The sequence below is a fragment of the Chiloscyllium plagiosum genome, chromosome 13 (genome assembly GCF_004010195.1).
Source record: "Chiloscyllium plagiosum isolate BGI_BamShark_2017 chromosome 13, ASM401019v2, whole genome shotgun sequence".
NCBI lineage: Eukaryota > Metazoa > Chordata > Chondrichthyes > Orectolobiformes > Hemiscylliidae > Chiloscyllium > Chiloscyllium plagiosum.
In genome coordinates this window covers 78564817-78582278 of record NC_057722.1, presented here as the reverse complement: position 1 = coordinate 78582278, position 17462 = coordinate 78564817, and the positions used below count along the sequence as shown (strand labels likewise).

The 17462-nt window shown below is 43.7% G+C and overlaps 1 protein-coding gene across 1 annotated transcript in view; it reads left to right on the top strand.

Moving 5' to 3' along the window:
• grk7a (G protein-coupled receptor kinase 7a) overlaps nt 1-17462 on the top strand; it is a 38117-nt gene that overhangs the window by 7340 nt on the left and 13315 nt on the right. The window contains exon 2 of the mRNA XM_043702798.1: nt 5237-5674. Coding sequence (XP_043558733.1) covers nt 5237-5674 — 438 coding nt within the window. The remainder of the gene's footprint in view (nt 1-5236; nt 5675-17462) is intronic.

Below are 17462 nucleotides of genomic sequence, written 5' to 3'. Positions count from 1 at the left end.
TCTAGGTGACATCCTCAGTGCTTGGGAGCCTCCTGTGAAGCGCTTCTGTGGTGTTTCCTCCAGCATTTATAGTGGCCTGTCTCTGCCGCTTCCAGTTGTCAGTTTCAGCCGTCCGCTGTAGTTGGCCGGTATATTGGGTCCAGGTCGATGTGTTTGTTGATGGAGTTTGTGGATGAGTGCCAAGCTTCTAGGAATTCCCTGGCTGTTCTTTGTTTGGCTTGCCCTATAATAGTAGTGTTGTCCCAGTCGAATTCATGTTGCTTGTCGTCCCCGTGAGTGGCTACTAAGGATAGCTGGTCGTGTCGTTTCGTGGCTAGTTGATGTTCATGGATTCGGATCATTAGCTGTCTCCACAGCTAAGGTGGGGGGGGGGCGCAGAGATGAGTATGGTGGTAGAAGGCGCTAGAAAAACTGGAAGGTCTGAAGGTGGATAAATCACCTGGACCAAAAGGCCTACACCCCAGAGTCGTGAAGGAGATAGCTGAAGAGATAATGGAAGCTTTAGTAGCAAACTTTTAGGTATCACTGGAGGCAGGGAGGATTTTCCAGAGGAAAATCAATAATGTAATCCCCCTTGTTTAAAAAGGGCGTAAGGCAAAAGACAGGAAATTACAGGCTGCATAGTCTGACCTCAGTCATTAGAACATAGAACATAGCATTTCGAACGTTACAGCGCAGTACAGACCCTTCGGCCCTCGATGTTGCGCCAACCTGTGAAATTAATCTTATGCCCCTCTAACCTACACCATTCCAGTATTATCCATATATATGTCCAATGCCCATTTAAATGCCCCTAACATCGGCGAGTCTACTACTGTTGCAGTTAGGCTGTTCCATGCCCCTACTACTCTCTGAGTAAAGAAGTTACCCCTGATATCTGTCCTAAATCTATCACCCCTCAATTTAAATCTGTCCCCTCATGTTAGCCTTCACCATCCGAGGAAAAAAGGCTTTCACTGTCCACCCTATCTAACCCTCTGATTATCTTATATGTCTCAAGTAAGTCACCTCTCAACTTTCTTCTTTCCAATGAAAACAGCCTCAGCTCCCTCAGCCTTTCCTCATAAGACCTTCCTTCCATACCAGGCAATGACCTAGTAAATCTCCTCTGAACCTTTTCCAAAGCTTCCACATCCTTCCTATAATGCAGTGACCAGAACTGCACACAATACTCCAGGTGCAGCCTTATCAGTGTCTTGTACAGTTGAAGCATGACCTTGTGGCTCAGAACCTCAATCCCCCGACCAATAAACGCCAACTGACCATCTGCCTTCTTGACAACCCTATCAACCTGAGTGGCAACTTTCAGGGATTTATGCACCTGGACACCGAGATCTCTCTGTTTATCTACACTGCCAAGAATTTTACCATTAGCCCAGTAATCTGCATTCCTGTTACTTATTCTGAAGTGATCTACCTCACACTTTTCCACATTAAACTCCATTTGCCACTTCTCAGCCCAGCTCTGCATCTTGTCTATGTCCCTCTGTAACCCACAACATCCTTTGACACTATCCACAACTCTGCCTACCTTAGTGTCATCCGCAAATTTACTAACCCATCCTCCTACACCCATGTGTAAAAATGACAAACAGCAGTGACCCCAAAACAAATTCTTGCGGCACATCACTGGTAACTGAGCTCCAGAATGAACATTTCCCATCAACCACCACTCTCTGTCTTCTTTCAGCTAGCCAATTTCTGATCCAAACCGCTAACTCACCTTCAATCCCGAAACTCCTTATTTTGTACAATAGCCTAGATTAGATTAGATTCCCTACAGTATGGAAACAAGCCCTTCAGCCCAGCAAGTCCACACCGACCCTCTGAAGAGTAACCCACCCAAACCCATTCCCATACATTTACCCCTGCCTTATGGGCAGCACGGTGGCTCAGTGGTTAGCACTGCTGCCTCACAGCCCCAGGGTCCCAGGTTTGATTCCAGCCTCGGGCGACAGTCTGTGTGGAGTTTGCACATTCTTCCCGTGTCTGCGTGGGTTTCCTCCGGGTGCTCCGGTTTCCCTCCACAGTCCAAAGATGTGCAGGTTAGGGTGAATTTGCCATGCTAAATTGCCCATAGTGTTAGGTGCATTAGTCAGAGGGAAATGGGTCTGGGCAGGTTACTCTTCAGAGGGTCGATGTGGATTGGTTGGGCTGAAGGGCCTGTTTCCGCACTGTAGGGAATCTAATGCACCTAACTTACATATCCCTGAACACAATGGGCAATTTGGCATTGCCAATTCACCTGATCTGCACATCTTTGGACTGTGGTAGGAAACCGGAGCACCCGGAGGAAACCCATACAGACACAGGGAGAGTTTCCAAACTCCACACAGACAGTCGCCCAAGGTAGGATTGAACCCGGTTCTCTGGCGTTGAGCCACTGTGCAGCTCCAAGGTTCCTATTGTGTGGAACCTTATCAAATGCCTTACTGAAGTCCACATACACCACATCAACCACTTTACCTTCATTCACCTGCTTTGTCACCTTCTCGAAGAACTCAATAAGGTTAGTGAGGTACGACCTACCCTTCACAAACGGTGTTGACTCTCCCTAATCAAATTATTCCTTTCCAGATGATTATAAATCCTATCTCTTATAACCTTTTCCAACACCTTATCCACAACCGAAGTAAGGCTCACTGGCCTATAATTACTAGGGTAGTCCTGACTCCCCTTCTTAAACAAGGGAACAACATTTGTGATCCTGCAGTCTTCTGGCACTACTCCTGTCGACAGTAATGACATAAATATCAAAGCCAAAGGCTCTGCAATCTCCTCCGTGGCTTCCCAGAGAATCCGAGGATAAATCCCATCCAGCCCAGGGGACTGATCTATTTTCAGATCTTCCAAAATTGCTAAAACCTCCTTCTTGTCAACCTCAATCCCATCTAATCTTGAAGCCTGTATCTCTGTATTCTCACTAACATTGCCCTTTTCCAATGTGAATACTAATGAAAAGTATTCATTAAGTGCTTCCCTTATGTCGTCAGATTCCACACACAACTACTATCCACTACTATCTTTGATTGGCTCTAATCTTACTTTAGTCATTCTTTTATTCCTGATATCCTTGATCTTATCCACCAACAACTTCTCATGTCCCCTCCTGGCTCTTCTTAGCCCTCTCTTTCGATCTTTTCTGGCTAACTTATAACTCTCAAGCCTCCAATCTGAGCCTTCACGCCTCATCCTGACATGAGCCTTGTTCTTCCTCTTGACAAGAGCTTCACCCTCGATAAGTTTTCCTTTGAATCCTCCCACCTCCTACAGATGAAAGGGGTAGCCATGGGCACCCGCATGGGCCCCATCTGTGCCTGTCTCTTTGTCAGCTATGTGGAGCAATCCATCTTCCGTAGTTACACCGGCACCACTCCCCACCTTTTCCTCCGTTACATTGATGACTGCATCGGTGCCACCTCATGCTCCCACAAGGAGATTGAACAGTTCATCAACGTCACCAACACATTCCACCCCGACCTTAAATTCACCTGGACCATCTGCTCCTTGATCAGGTGCTAGTGAGAGAGGATGACCTTTGACACAGAACTTCTAAAGAAAAGATCAAGGATTGCACCTTACGCAAACGAATTGAAGACACCTAAGATGGCTCTTAAATCTTTAATCAAATATTAAAATATTTAGGAGGATGAGGGGAGATCTAATTCAAACTTACAAAGTACTGAGCGGCCTGGACAGAGTGGATGTTGGGAAGGTGTTACCATTGGTAGGAGAGACTAGGACCCGAGGGAACAGCCTTACAGTAAAGGGAAGGCCTTTTAGAATCGAGATAAAGAGAAACTTCTTCAGCCACAGGGTGGGGAATCTATGGAATTCACTGCCACAGAAGGCTGGGGAGGCCACGTCATTGAGTGTATTTAAGACAGAGATAGACAAGTTCTTGATTGCTAAGGGGATAAAAGGTTACAGAGAAAAAGTGGGAGAATGGGGTTGAAAAACCTATCAGCCATGATTGAATGATGGAGTAGACTCAATCGGCTGAATGGTCTAATTTCTGCTCCTCTGGTTTATGGTCTTATAATAACCTGGGGGGCACAGTTTTAAGGTTTAGTGGAGGTTTGGAGGGGATTTTAGGAAAAGAATTTTCATCCAGAGGGTGATTGGTATCTGAACTCAGTGCCTGGAAGAGTGAAAGAGGCAGGAACCTGCAAGATATTTGAGAAGTATCTAACTGTGCACTTGAAAGGTCATAGCATGCAAAGCAGAGGCAGTGTCCCTATATTTGAGCTCAGAGATGCAAGTTCAAGTGCCACTCGCTCCATCACTGACTAGAAAATATCTACAAGGCTACAGAGTGGACTGTTGCATGGTAACTTCCAAACTGCTGTGCCAGAACATCTGGGTTCAAGTTTCACCTTGTTAGTTTCTGAACAGGTTGAATAGAAAATATCTATAAGTCTATAAGCCAAGAGCTGAAAAACAGCATCAGAATAGATGGAACAAAAACAGAAATTGCAGGAAAAGCTCAGCAGGTCTGGCAGCATCTGTGGAGAGAAATCAGAGTTAGCGCTTCAGGATCAGTTCTGAGGAAGGGTCACTAGATGTGAAACGTTATCTCTGATTTCTCTCCACAGATGCTGCCAGACCTGCTGAGCTTTTCCAGTAATTTCTGTTTCGGTTTCCGATTTCCAGCATCACAGTTTCTTCAGTTTTTAGGGAGAATAAGAAGAACTAGCAAAATCATAGAATCTCTACAGTGTGGAAGCAGGCCATTCAGCCCATACTCACTATTCAAAGAGCATCCCACCCAGATCCACTTCCCCTATAACCCTGCATTTCCCATGGCAAACCCATGCATTCCTGAACACTATGGGTAATTTCACATGGCCAATTCACCCTAATCTGCTCATCTTTGGACTACAGGAATAAACCAGAACACCTAAAGGAAACTCACACAGACATGGGGGAGAATGTGCAAACACCATACAGTCACCTGGGGTTGGAATCAAACCCAGGTCCATGGTGCTGTGAGGCAGCAGTGCTAACCACTAAGCCACCGTGCCACTCAGCACTGACACAATGAGTGAAAGGACCTCACCCTGTGCTGTTAAAAACTCTCTAACTCTTAAAATTTAAAAATGTACAACCAGCAATTTTGCATTTCGTTGGTTTAAATATTTGTGAACATTTTTAGATATGCATAGGGATTGTCTAAAATCCGTGGATTAAGGCAGATTATTGTATGAATTAAAAGCGTCAAATTTTGCTTTGTTAGGTGTGTGCTATACAAGTGAAAACAACTGGGAAGATGTACGCCTGTAAACAGCTGGATAAGAAACGGCTGAAAAAGAAGCATGGAGAGGAGATGGCCCTCCTCGAGAAAGAAATCTTGGAAAAGGCGAACAGCCCATTTATTGTCAGTTTGGCCTATGCGTATGAAACCAAGAACTATCTGTGCTTAGTCATGACCTTGATGAATGGAGGAGATCTGAAGTTTCACATTTACAACATCGGAGAACGGGGAATCGAAATGAAGCGTACGATATTTTACGCAGCCCAGATTACTTGTGGAATCCTGCATCTTCACTCCATAAAGATTGTGTACCGCGACATGAAACCAGAAAATGTGCTTTTGGATGACAATGGCAACTGTAGGCTCTCAGATTTGGGGCTTGCAGTCAAAGTGAAAGAGGGTAAATCCATTACACGTATTGTAAGTACAATCAGACACAGTAAATACCCAGAAATTATTGTGTGGCAATTCTATGACTTTAAGAAGTGCATTTTGTCCTTTTTTTAGAAAAGAATTTGAGACAGAGGTGAAGAGCAGTCTGCTCAAAGCCAGTAAACAGCTTGTGAGGCCCTGGGTTGTTTTTCTGAGGTTGGAACAATAGAAGCAGCCTGAATGGGTGGGGTCAAGCTCCCACAGAACCAGGATTCTCAGTTTTAGCTTTTAGCAGTTGCTGAGATCTTGAAGCTGGATGTGGAAGCTCTTATTCCTCTCTCTATTACAACTAAAAGCTGCGGCCATCTTCCTGCTGCTAGAACTGCATGTGAGACAATCTGTTTTACTGAATTTGCCTTTGCATAGGGTGTGTTTATGGGATGTTACTATATCGGAACAGTTAATTAGTAATTGGTTTTAATATATATATATGCATTCTTTTGTTAAGCATTTCAACAGACTTAGAGTTAAGCCAATTATTTATTTTCTTTTTATTTTGTCTGTATTTTAACTGTAGTATAAAAATAATGTGTCGATAGGTTGACCAATCAAATTGCATCTGGAATACATGCCTTACACTTACCTTTAAAATTAGAAAAAGTTACAATCTAGACTATCTTCTTAGTATATTTTGAGGGGGTTTGGTCTAGTATATAACAATGTGTTGTGGAAATTGGGTAATATCCAATGACAAATATGCCAAGGAAGCAATTGTATTACTATTGCATCAGCAGATAAGAGAAATTCTTTAATTATAACGTTGGAATTAGTTATCTCCTCTGTGTTATTCTGTCATAAAATTCACACTCTGTAAATTTGCACAGTCGGGATAATTTGGATTGCAGCTTTCACTAACTGTGCATTTGCGGTACAATGCAGAAATTAAAGAGTTGCTGTCTGATTTTATTGAGCTGAGGTGTGGTTTAGCAAAGCTGGATGGGAAACAGTGACTTAAAGGTAAGTCAGTGTAGGAGCAGTGAGAGGGAATTCAGGAGGTTCAGAGTAAAGGCATCCCCACAAAGAGAACGCTGAAGCATGCCTGCATGCCAAGAGGTTTACAGCCTAAGATAAGGCAAAAAAAAAGAAAGCTTATGTTTAGCACCTAGAATTCTACTACAGAAAGCCAAGAGGAAAATAGAAAGTGGAGGAATGTCAAGAAAGAAAGTAAGAAAGCAAAGTGGGGAATGGGCTTAAAAGCACATTGACAATTGGCTTGCCCATAGAAGGCAGAGGATAATGGTTTTAGGTTTTTCAGGCTGGAGATCCGTGACTGGTGGCGTTCCACAGGGATTCATACTGGGACTGCTGCTGTTTGTGATTTATTTAAATGACTTGGATAAAAATGTAGGTAAGTGGGTAAGTCAATTTGCTGATGCTATAAAGATTGGTGGAATTATGGATATTGTAGATATGGGGTGAGAAATGGCAGATGGTGTTTAATCTGGGTAAGTGTGAGGTGCTACACTTTGGGAGATTAAATGTTAAGGAAAGGTATACAGTTAGTGGCAGGACCGTGAACAGCATTGACGTACAGAGGGATCTTGGGGTTCAAGTCCATAACTCCCTGAAAGTGGCCACACAAGTAGAAAGAGTGGTAAAGAAGACGTATGACATAGAATATAAAACAGTACAACACAGTACAGGCCCTTCAGCCCACACAATTGTGCCCAGCATTTATCTTAATGGGTTTTGAGAAGATTTGTAGTTCAGGTTGAGGTTCTGGATGTAGGTTTGCTCACTGAGCTGGAAGGTTCATTTCCAGACATTTCATCACCCTATTAGGTAACATCTTCAGTGGGCCTCAGGCAAAGCAATGCTAATAATTCCTGCTTTCTATTTATAAGTTTGGGTTTCTTTGGGCCGGTGATGTCATTTCCTATGTAAGGATACTAGCGAGAGAGGGTCATGTCGTTTTGTGGCACATACAGATAAAGAAGGACACCACTTCGACTGGGACAACACATCCATCCTAGGACAAGCCAAAAAAAGACACACACAAGAATTCCTAGAAGCATGGCATTCCAACCGGAACTCTATCAACAAACATATTGAGTTAGACCCCATCTACCACCCGCTGAGAAAAAGAACAGGAAGTGACTTCACCACAGGAAATGACATCACCACAGGAAATGACATCACCAACACAAAGAAACCTAAAACATATAAACAGAAATCAGGAATTATCAGCAGTGCTTAACCTGAGGCCCACTGAAGACGTTACCTAGTAGGGTGAAGAAATTAACCTTCCAGCTCAGCGAGCAAACCTATATCCAGATTTATCTTAATCTAAGATCAACCTAGCCTATACACCCCTCAATTTACTGTGTCCATGTGCTTGTCCAACAGTCCCTTAAATGTCCCTAATGTTTCTGACTCTACTACCACCACTGGCAGTGCATTCCATCACTCTCTGCGTAAAGAACCTACCTCTGACATCTCCCCATACCTTCCTCCACTCACCGGAAAATTATGGCCCCTCTTGAGAGCCAATTCTGCCCTGGGGAAACGTCTCTGGCTTCCTACTCTATCTATGCCTCTCATTACCTTGTACACCTCTATCAAGTCACCTCTCTTCCTTCTTCTCTCCAGTGTGAAAAGCCCGAGCTCCCTCAACCTCTCTTCATAAGACAAGCCCTCCAATCCAGTCATCAACCTGGTAAATCTCTGCACCCTCTCTAAAGCATCTACATCCTTCCTGATAATGAGGTGACCAGAACTGGACACAATATTCCAAATGTGGTCTAACCAGGGATTTATAGAGCTGCAGCAAAACCACACGGCTCTTAAATCCCTCTATTAATGAAAGCCAAAATACCATACGCCTTCCTAACAACCCTATCAACTTTGAGGGATCTATATACATGGACCCCAAGATTCCACTGTTCCTCCACACTGCCAAGAATCCTGTCTTTAACCCTGTACTCAGCATTCAAATTCAACCTTCCAAAATGAATCACTGCATTTAACCAGGTTGAATCCCATCTGCCACTTCTCAGCCCTGTCAATGTCTTGTTGGAGCCTGCAACAGCCCTCGACATTATCTACAACTCCACTGACCTCTGTGTCATCAGCAAACTTACTAACCCACCCTTCTGCTCTCTCATCCAAGTCATTTATAAAAACTACAAAGAGCAGAGGACCAAGAACAGATCCCTGTGGGACACCACTGGCCACCAACCTCCAGGCAGGATACTTTCCATCCACTACCACTCGCTATCTTCGTTCGGCCAGGCAATTCTGTATCCAGACAGCCATATATCCCTGTATTCCATACCTCCTAACTTTCTGAATTTTAAACTTGCTTTAAAGGCAACATGCTTGCCCTTATTGGTTGGGGAATTGAGTACAGGAGTCAGGATGTCATGTTGTAGCTTTATCAGACTTTGATTAGGCCACACTTAGATTATTGCATTCAATTCTGGTCGCCACATTACAGGAAGGATGTGGAGATTTGGAGAGGGCGCAGAAGAGGTTTACCAGGATGCTACCTGGATTAGAGGGTATGAACTATAAAGAGAGGTTAGACAAACTCAGGATGTTTTCTCTGGAGCGACGGAAGCTGAGGGGAGACTTGATAGAAGTCAATAAAATTATGGGATGCACAGATAGGGTTGACAGTCAGATTCTTTTTCCCCAGTATTGAAATATCTAACACTAGAGGTCATACATTTAAGGTGAGGGGGGCAAGTTCAAAGGAGATGTGAGGGGCAAGTCATTTTACCCAGAGAGTGGTAGGAGTCTAGAATACGCTGCCAGGGGTGGTGGTGGAGGCAGGTACAATAGGGGCATTTAAGGGCCTTTTAGATAAGCACATGGATATGTGAGAAATAGAGGGATATGGACCAAGGGCAGGCAGAATGGATTAGTTTCATTTGGCATCATGTTTGGCACTACGTCGTTCCTGTGCTGTACTGTTCTAGGTTCTAAGCAAAATCAATGTGAACCCAAAGATGTTTTATCAATATGTTAAAAGTAAGAGGATAACCATGGAAAGAGTAGGACCTATGAGAGATCAGCAAGGTAACCGATATAATCAAGTATGGAAGGTTTGAGTTATAAAGAAAGCTGTGATAAACTGGGATAAACTTTTTTCATTGGAATGTAGGAGGTTGAGAGGTGACGTGATAAAAGTTTATAAAATCATGAAGGGTATAGATAGGGCTAATGGGAGGTGTCTTTTCCCTCGGATGAGGGATTTCAAGACTCGGGGGCACATTTTTAAGGTTAGAGGAGAGAGATTTAAAATACAAGGGGCAAATCGTTTACACAGAGGGTGGTTCATGTGTGAAATGAACTTCCTGAGGAAGTGGTGAATGTGGGCATAATTACAATGTTTAAAAGACTTTTAATTAGTACATGAATAGGAAAGATTTGGAGGGATATGGGCCAGGAGCAGGCAGGTGGGACCAGTTTAGTTTGGGATTATGTTCAGCATGGACTGGTTAGACCGAAGGGTCTGTTTCTGTACTGTATGACTCTATAATTCTACATGTGGAGGTGGAAGGTGGCAGTATGGTGCTTTATGAATACACTGTTTCTGTCTTCATAAAGCAGAGGGATGATGCTGATATTGCAGTTAAGGAGGAGTGTGAAGTATTGAATGTGACAAACATAGAGAGGAAGGTGTATTAATGGAATAAACATCCTTGACAAAGGATAAAACATCAGCACTGCATGACATGTACCTCAAGCTGTTAAAGGAAGTCAGGAGAGTGTAACAATCATTTCTGGTCACATCAATATTGTACTCAAGATGATGCAGAGGAAATGATGCAAGGAGTGGAGGATGCAGCTCTAAGGAGAAATCTGATTGGCTGGGATTGTTCTCCTGGGAACAGAGGAGACCACCGGGAGGTTTGATTGAGACGTTTGGTATTGTGGAGGTTCAGAGCATGTGATAGACCTCATCAGAAAGGTCAGTGACTAAAGGACACAAACAGAAGTGATTAATAGAAAGATTAGAGGAGGGAATGAGGAGTAGAGTATTTATTCAGAAGGTGGTAGGAGCTTTGATCTGACAGCCTGAAGAGTAGTAGACACAAAAATCCTGGACTAATATAAGAAGGGTCTGGATATGCATTTTAATTGCTGTATCCTGCTGGGCAGCAGACCAAATGATTGAAAGTGGGATTGGGCTTGGTGTCTTGTTTGCTTACCTCAGGCAGGATGGGCCAAGGGGCCTCTTTCTGTACTGTAAGCATTCTGTGATTTGTCCTGCTCCTTCACTATTCGCGCCCATCCTGGGCTATGCCAATAGACTCTTTATTAAACACAGAGATACAGGTGGTGATACTTATCCACAGGACACTTACCAAACGCACAAATATCTAATTTATTCAAATTAATTTTTAACGGTTTTTCAAGTCTTAACTATTATGAATCTATCTCTCTGGCACTAAAGTTGTGATTTATAAATGTGGAGTGAAATCCTTCTTAATTTAATTAGAGTTCGAAATCTTTTGAAAAGAAAACCATTTTAACCTGACATTTCTGTCTCTTTTAGTCCTAATATTTTCCTCATTTTATTTTTTGTGCACATTCGTTGGTTAGACGCTGCAGGGAGAATTCCCTGGTACCACAGAGATGGAGCTGGTCGCAGGAAATGCTGTTACTCTCCCCGTTTACACAAGCCCCAGGTCCTTGCAAATGATTCCACACCAAACTTATTTTTTATTCATTAATGGGATGTGGGCATCCCTGGCCAAGACTTATTACCCTTCCCTAATTGCCCTTAACAAGATGTTGATGAACTGGCTTCTTGAACCACTGCAATTCATGTGGTCTGGTACACCTGTAATGCTGAGCCACTGTAGTGTCCCTTGGATACAGTACACACTGCTGTTCCTGTGCATCTTTGGATAGAGTAACAGTAAAAGATGGTGGAAAGACATCCAGTGAGATGTTCAACTGGATGGTGTTGAGCTTTTTGGGTATTGTTGGATCAACACTGATCCAGGCAAGTGGAGAGAATTCCATCACTTTGTTAATGTGGTTGAACTCATTAAGTTTCTTGTCATGGTAATTCTCCAAGGCACGGTGATGGGTTGGGTATTCGCCATTGACAATGCCATTGAGTGTCAACATTATGAAGGGAATAGATAAGGTAGAAGCAGGGAGATTGTTTCCATTGGCGGGTGAAACTGGAACAAGAGGGCATCGCCTCAAAATAAGGGGGGAGCAGATTTCGGACTGAGCTAAGGAGGAACTTCTTCACCCAAAGGGTTGTGAATCTGTGGAATTCCCTGCCCAGTGAAGCAGTTCAGGCTGCCTCGTTGAATGTTTCTAAGGCAAAGACCAATTTTTGAACAGTAAAGGAATTAGGGGATACATTGAGGGGGTGGGTAAGTGGAGCTGAGGCCGTGAAAGATCAGCCATGATCTTATTGAGTGGCAGAACAGGCTCGATGGGCCTGATGGCCTACTCCTGCTCTGAGTTGTTATGTTTTTATTCTTTGGGGAAGGTCATTGGCTCCTTTACAAGTGGCACAAATATTACTTGCCACTTATCAACTCAAGCCCCGAATGTTGTTCGAATGCTGCAGCATGTGATCAGATAAAACTGGAAACAGTGAAAATCATCAGCAAATATCCCAGCTTCTGACCTTGATGTTGGAGGGGATGTCATTGGTGAAGATGCTGATTGGGCCCAGGACATTTACCTGAGGAACTCCTGTAGCTTTGTCCTGGGGCTGAGGAGATGGACCTCCAACAACCACCCCAAACATCTTCTTTTGTGCAAACTAACCAGACAGAGGAGAGATATCCCAGGAGAAAGTGAGGACTGTAGATGCTGGAGACCAGAGTTGAAAAGTGTGGTGCTGGAAAAGCGCAGCAGGCCAGGCAGCATCCGAGGAGCAGGAGAATCGACGTTTCGGGCATAAGCCCTTCTTCAGGAATGTGGCTGGTGTGCCAAGCGGGCTGAGATAAAAGGTGGGGGGGGGGCGGAATTTGAGGGAGGGGCGCTGGAGAGATATCCCTCCAGTTTCCCCTGGTTTCAATTTTGCTCGAGTTGCTTGATGCCACACTCTGTCAAACACTGCTTTGATGCCAACAGTGTTCACTGTCACCTTTTTGTCCATTCTAGGACCAAGGCTGTAATGTGGTATAGAGCTGAGTGGCCCTGGCAGAGATTAACCTGAATATCAGTGAGCAGGTATTGCTGATTAACTGCCACGTGGTAACATGCTGAGTGATAGTTTCCCTCATTTTTCTGATGGGTCAGTAATTAGTTGGATTGGATTTGCCTTGCTCTTTCCTACATTTTCAGTTGGATGTGTGATGGACCAGGCCAGACCCCCTCAAAACATTTCAAGAAAGTAGCCCGAGCCCTAACTTTGATAGTTGTTTTAAGCAGGTGTAGAGTGGATACTCTCGGAGTGATGCAGTTGGTCCAACCACGTTGCGTTAAACAAAACAGAATTTATTTACAAGTTTACCGAATGAAACACAACAAAACAGAACAGAATAAGAATAACTTAACCTATCCAAAAACTCAACAGATTACCCCAGCTTAATGATGTTGTTCCAAATATTTGCAACAATCCCCATAAACACCCCTTCTCAAAAGAAGTAAAATCAAACCCAGGTTCTTACAGGAGAGAAGTCAGCGAGAGGGAGGGTCAGCATGGACCTGCTTCTTTGCATCCACCAGCTTCACAACTGACTGCTCACTAAAACCAAACCAAACCAGAGAAAAACTGAGCTGGGAGAACTGGCCACTCCCTTTTCATTGTACAAGTGTTTGTTTGAAACTTGAAAGCTTTTGCCTGAGGCAGTATCTGTTAGCTATAATCAAACTGGCCCTAAAACCCATCCAAGCCAGACCTTTCAGAATCGCTGCTTTTACAACCTCCATGAACAAAAAAAAAGCATCCAAGGACAGCATAACCTTGTTAAGATTCAATTAGATTAGATTACCTACAGTGTGAAAACAGGCCATTTGGCCCAACAAGTCCACACTGGTCCTCTGAAGACTAACCCACCCAGATCCATTCCCCTACCCTATTACTCTACACTTACTCCTGACTAATGCCCCTAGCCTACACATCCCTGAACACTATGGGGACGGACAATCTGCCTAACCTAATCATCATTGGATTGTGGGAGGAAACAGGACCATCCGGAGAAAACCCACACAGACACAGGGAGAATGTGCAAACTCCACACAGACAGTCGCTCAAGGCGGGAATCGAACTCAGGTCCCTGGCTCTGTGAGGCAGCAGTGCTAATCACTGAGCCACTATTAAAGGAGCAGCATCATCACAGATGCCAGTGATACTGTAACAACCTGTCCACGGCATGTGTAGTTCAAGATAACAAATGCATAGTACTCTTTCTGGGGTGTTGTCAGGGGTCATAACCTTTGAGGGTCTGTGCTTTCAACTGTGCCCTGGGATCACATGCAGTAAATCAAATTCAATGAAAGATGGTTTGCTATGGACCCTCAGAGGAGGCTGAGATGGATGGTCCACTCCACATTACTGGCTAAAGATAATAAGTATTGGTCACCTTGGTCCCAGTCTCTCATGAGAGAGTGACAACTGGTGGTGAGTTTAACCTGAGGGTCACCATGCCTCAGGTGAGGAGCAAGATCAAGAAGATGGGCTTTTCATGGTGACCTCAGCCAGACAGGAAGTGCACCCACACTGTTGGCAATACTCTGTAACGCAAACCAGCCATCCAGCCAACTGAACTAACTGACCTCCAGGCTAGCGACAGTACCAAATGCATATTGGTTCGGTAGGTTGGTGCACTGGGTTTCTCTTTTTGAATCCCCTGGTTTGATGGTAATTGTAGATTGAGGGATGTGCCAGCTCACCGAGTTTGGGATTGAGTATAGCTTTACTGGAACTATATGTCGTGTTGGCCCACAACACATCATGGATGCTGCTAGATCTATCTTATTCAGCATGGTGACATGGTGGATCTTATACCTAGTATGAAGATTTATTTATCTTGTTTATTTATTCATTTTGTGGGATGTGGGTGTCATTGGCTGGGCCCAGCATTTATTGCCCGACCTTAGTTGCCCCTTGAGAAGGTGGGGGTGAGCTGCCTTCTTGAACCGCTGCAGTCCATCTGCTATGGGTTGACCCACAATGCCATTAGGGAGGAACTTTGTCTCCACTAGGAGAGTGCTATGTGGTAAGTCTGACCAATACTGTCTTCGACAGCCGTGATGTGGAGGCGCTGGTGTTGGACTGGGTTGGGCAAAGTTAAAAATCACACAACACCAGGTTATAGTCCAAAAGGTTTATTTGGAAGCACTACCATTTGAAGTGCTGCTCTTTCATCCACCTGACGAAGGAGCAGCGCTCTGAAAGCTAGTGCTTCCAAATAAACCTGTTGGACTCTAACCTGGTGTTGTGTGATTTTTAACTTTGACAGGTGTGTCTGCAGTTGGTAAATGAAGTGCAAAATCAAGCAAGTTCCCCCCTTTTCATTGGTTCTCATGCCACCTGAATGGCAGATATGACCTTCGGAGCTTGGCCAGCTTGGTCAATAATGGTGCCAGTCTTTGTGATGCTCGAAGTTCACCAGCCTGAGTCCACTCTGTGCCCTTGTTATCCTCAGTTTGTCTTCAGGGAGTCGTGATTCATCAGCTGAGGGTGGCTAGTAGTTTGTAATCAGAAGGTTTCCTTACCCATGTTTAAATGATGCCACAAGACATTATGGAGTTTGGTGAGATACTGAGGACTTCCTGGACATTCCCTGCTAACCATGTATAAACGTGCTACCACCTCTGTGATTGGAACCCGAGAATGGTGATGGAGGCTGTTGGGACACTGCCTGTACAATAATGACTCACTGATTATGATAACGTCAAGACTGTTGCTTGATGAGCTGGAGTATAAGCTGTCGCAGTTTTGGCTTTACAGGACTTTACAGGGTCACTGGACAGGTTGTACCTTGGTCATGTCTGGTCTCTGAATGGACTGTCTGGTTTTATCCTTCAACTTTTCTGTCTTGGTTTGGTACGAGCTTACTGCAGCGAATTGCTTGCTTGGGGCATTTCGGAGTCAACCACATTGCTGTGGGTCTGGAGTCACACGCAGGTCAGATTAGGCAAAGTCGGCAGATTATGTTCCCCCAAGGACATTAATGAAACTGGCTGAAAGGTTTTTATAACAATCCAATAGTTTTGTGGTCAAAAAGCACATGACACTGGGTTATAGTCCAGCAGGTTTATTGAAATTGCATGTTTTTCGAGCATAGCCATTTCGCCAGGTTTACACCTGGGAGCAGTGATTTCAAATAAACCTGTCAGACTCTAACCCAATATCGTGCAATTTGTGACTTTGTCCGCCCCAATCCAACATTGACACCTCCACATAGTAGTTTCATGGTCATTGTTACTGAGATTCCGGATGAATAGAATAGAAAAGTAGAAGAGAATATCCATTATTGTCATGTGTACTCGATTGTAGAAGTAAGCGTGAAAATCTTTTACAATGTCTGCCTCCTATGGCACCATCTTAGGTACAAGTAGCCAGATACAAATCTTGGATACAAAAGAGGAATAAAAAGTAGTCACATTATTTTACAAAGTTAAAAAAAAAGTTAGAAATAAGACATTGTTAAATGGTTGACATTGGTCAGGTAAAGAAATTTCAAATAAACATTACATTGTAGCAGCTAAGTGCAGGATTTTTTTAGGAATAACTGTTGTTATAACTAGGTGCGGGATGAGGTTCCCAAATTGTTACAATTCCGACAGAATATCCCAAATTATTAACCTCCATGTAAGGAGATGGGAACTGACTCCCTTCAGTTATTCACCCATTCCCTTAGAAATAATTCCTTCCCTTATAGGTAACTTTCCACCAGACCTAAATGAATTTATGTCTTAACAGGAACCAATTTAACCAGACTTTCTAAAATTAACAACAATTGCTAGTTTATTAATTGCTCAGTACAAGAACAAATAGCAATGAAACATATACATAAAGAGTATAAATAAGAAATGTGCCTAAAAAGAAAAAAAACAAAGACAGAAATGGATTGGTCTCTGAATTGTTTGTGAAAATCAGAGAAGGTGATGTTGCAGCTGTTTTCAGATGGCAGTAGTGTTGATATTGAGAGTTAAGCAGTCCCAATATTGATATTTTAGCTTTGCAGATTGGCAGAAATTCTGTTCTGATTCCCTTCAAGCATTTCAAGTGAAAGATCTGTGTTTTGTTTTACCTACAGTGCAGAGGTATTTAAAATATGGTTCTAAAGGAGATTCATTTTGGACACAAAATGCTAACTCTGGCTCAGTGGTTAGCACTGCTGCCTCACAGCACCAATAACCTGGGTTTGATTCCAGCCTTAGGTGACTGTGTGGAGCTTGCACATTCTCCCAGTATCTGCGTGGGTTTCCTCCGGGTGCTCCGGTTTCCTCCCACAGTCCAACAATGTACAGGTTAAGTGGATTGGCCAGGCTAAATTGTCCATGGATGTACAGACTAGGTAGGTTAGCCGTGGGAAATGCAGGGTAACAGGGATGGGGTGGGTCAGGGTAGGGCGTGCTTCGGAAGATCAGTATGGACTTGATGGGCCAAATGGCCTGCTTCTACACTGCAGGGTTTCTATGGATCCTCCCTCCATAGACCTGCTGGGTTTCTCCAGCATTCTCTGTTTATTTCGGATTTCCAGCATATGCAGTATTTTGCTTCAGTGTTTAAAATGGCTGTTCCCAAAATCGGTGGACCCCACAGCACTCAGAATGCCTGGCCAATAACAAACACAGATTAGTGCAACAATTAGTTTTTAACCACTTCTTTTTTGTGTCTTCC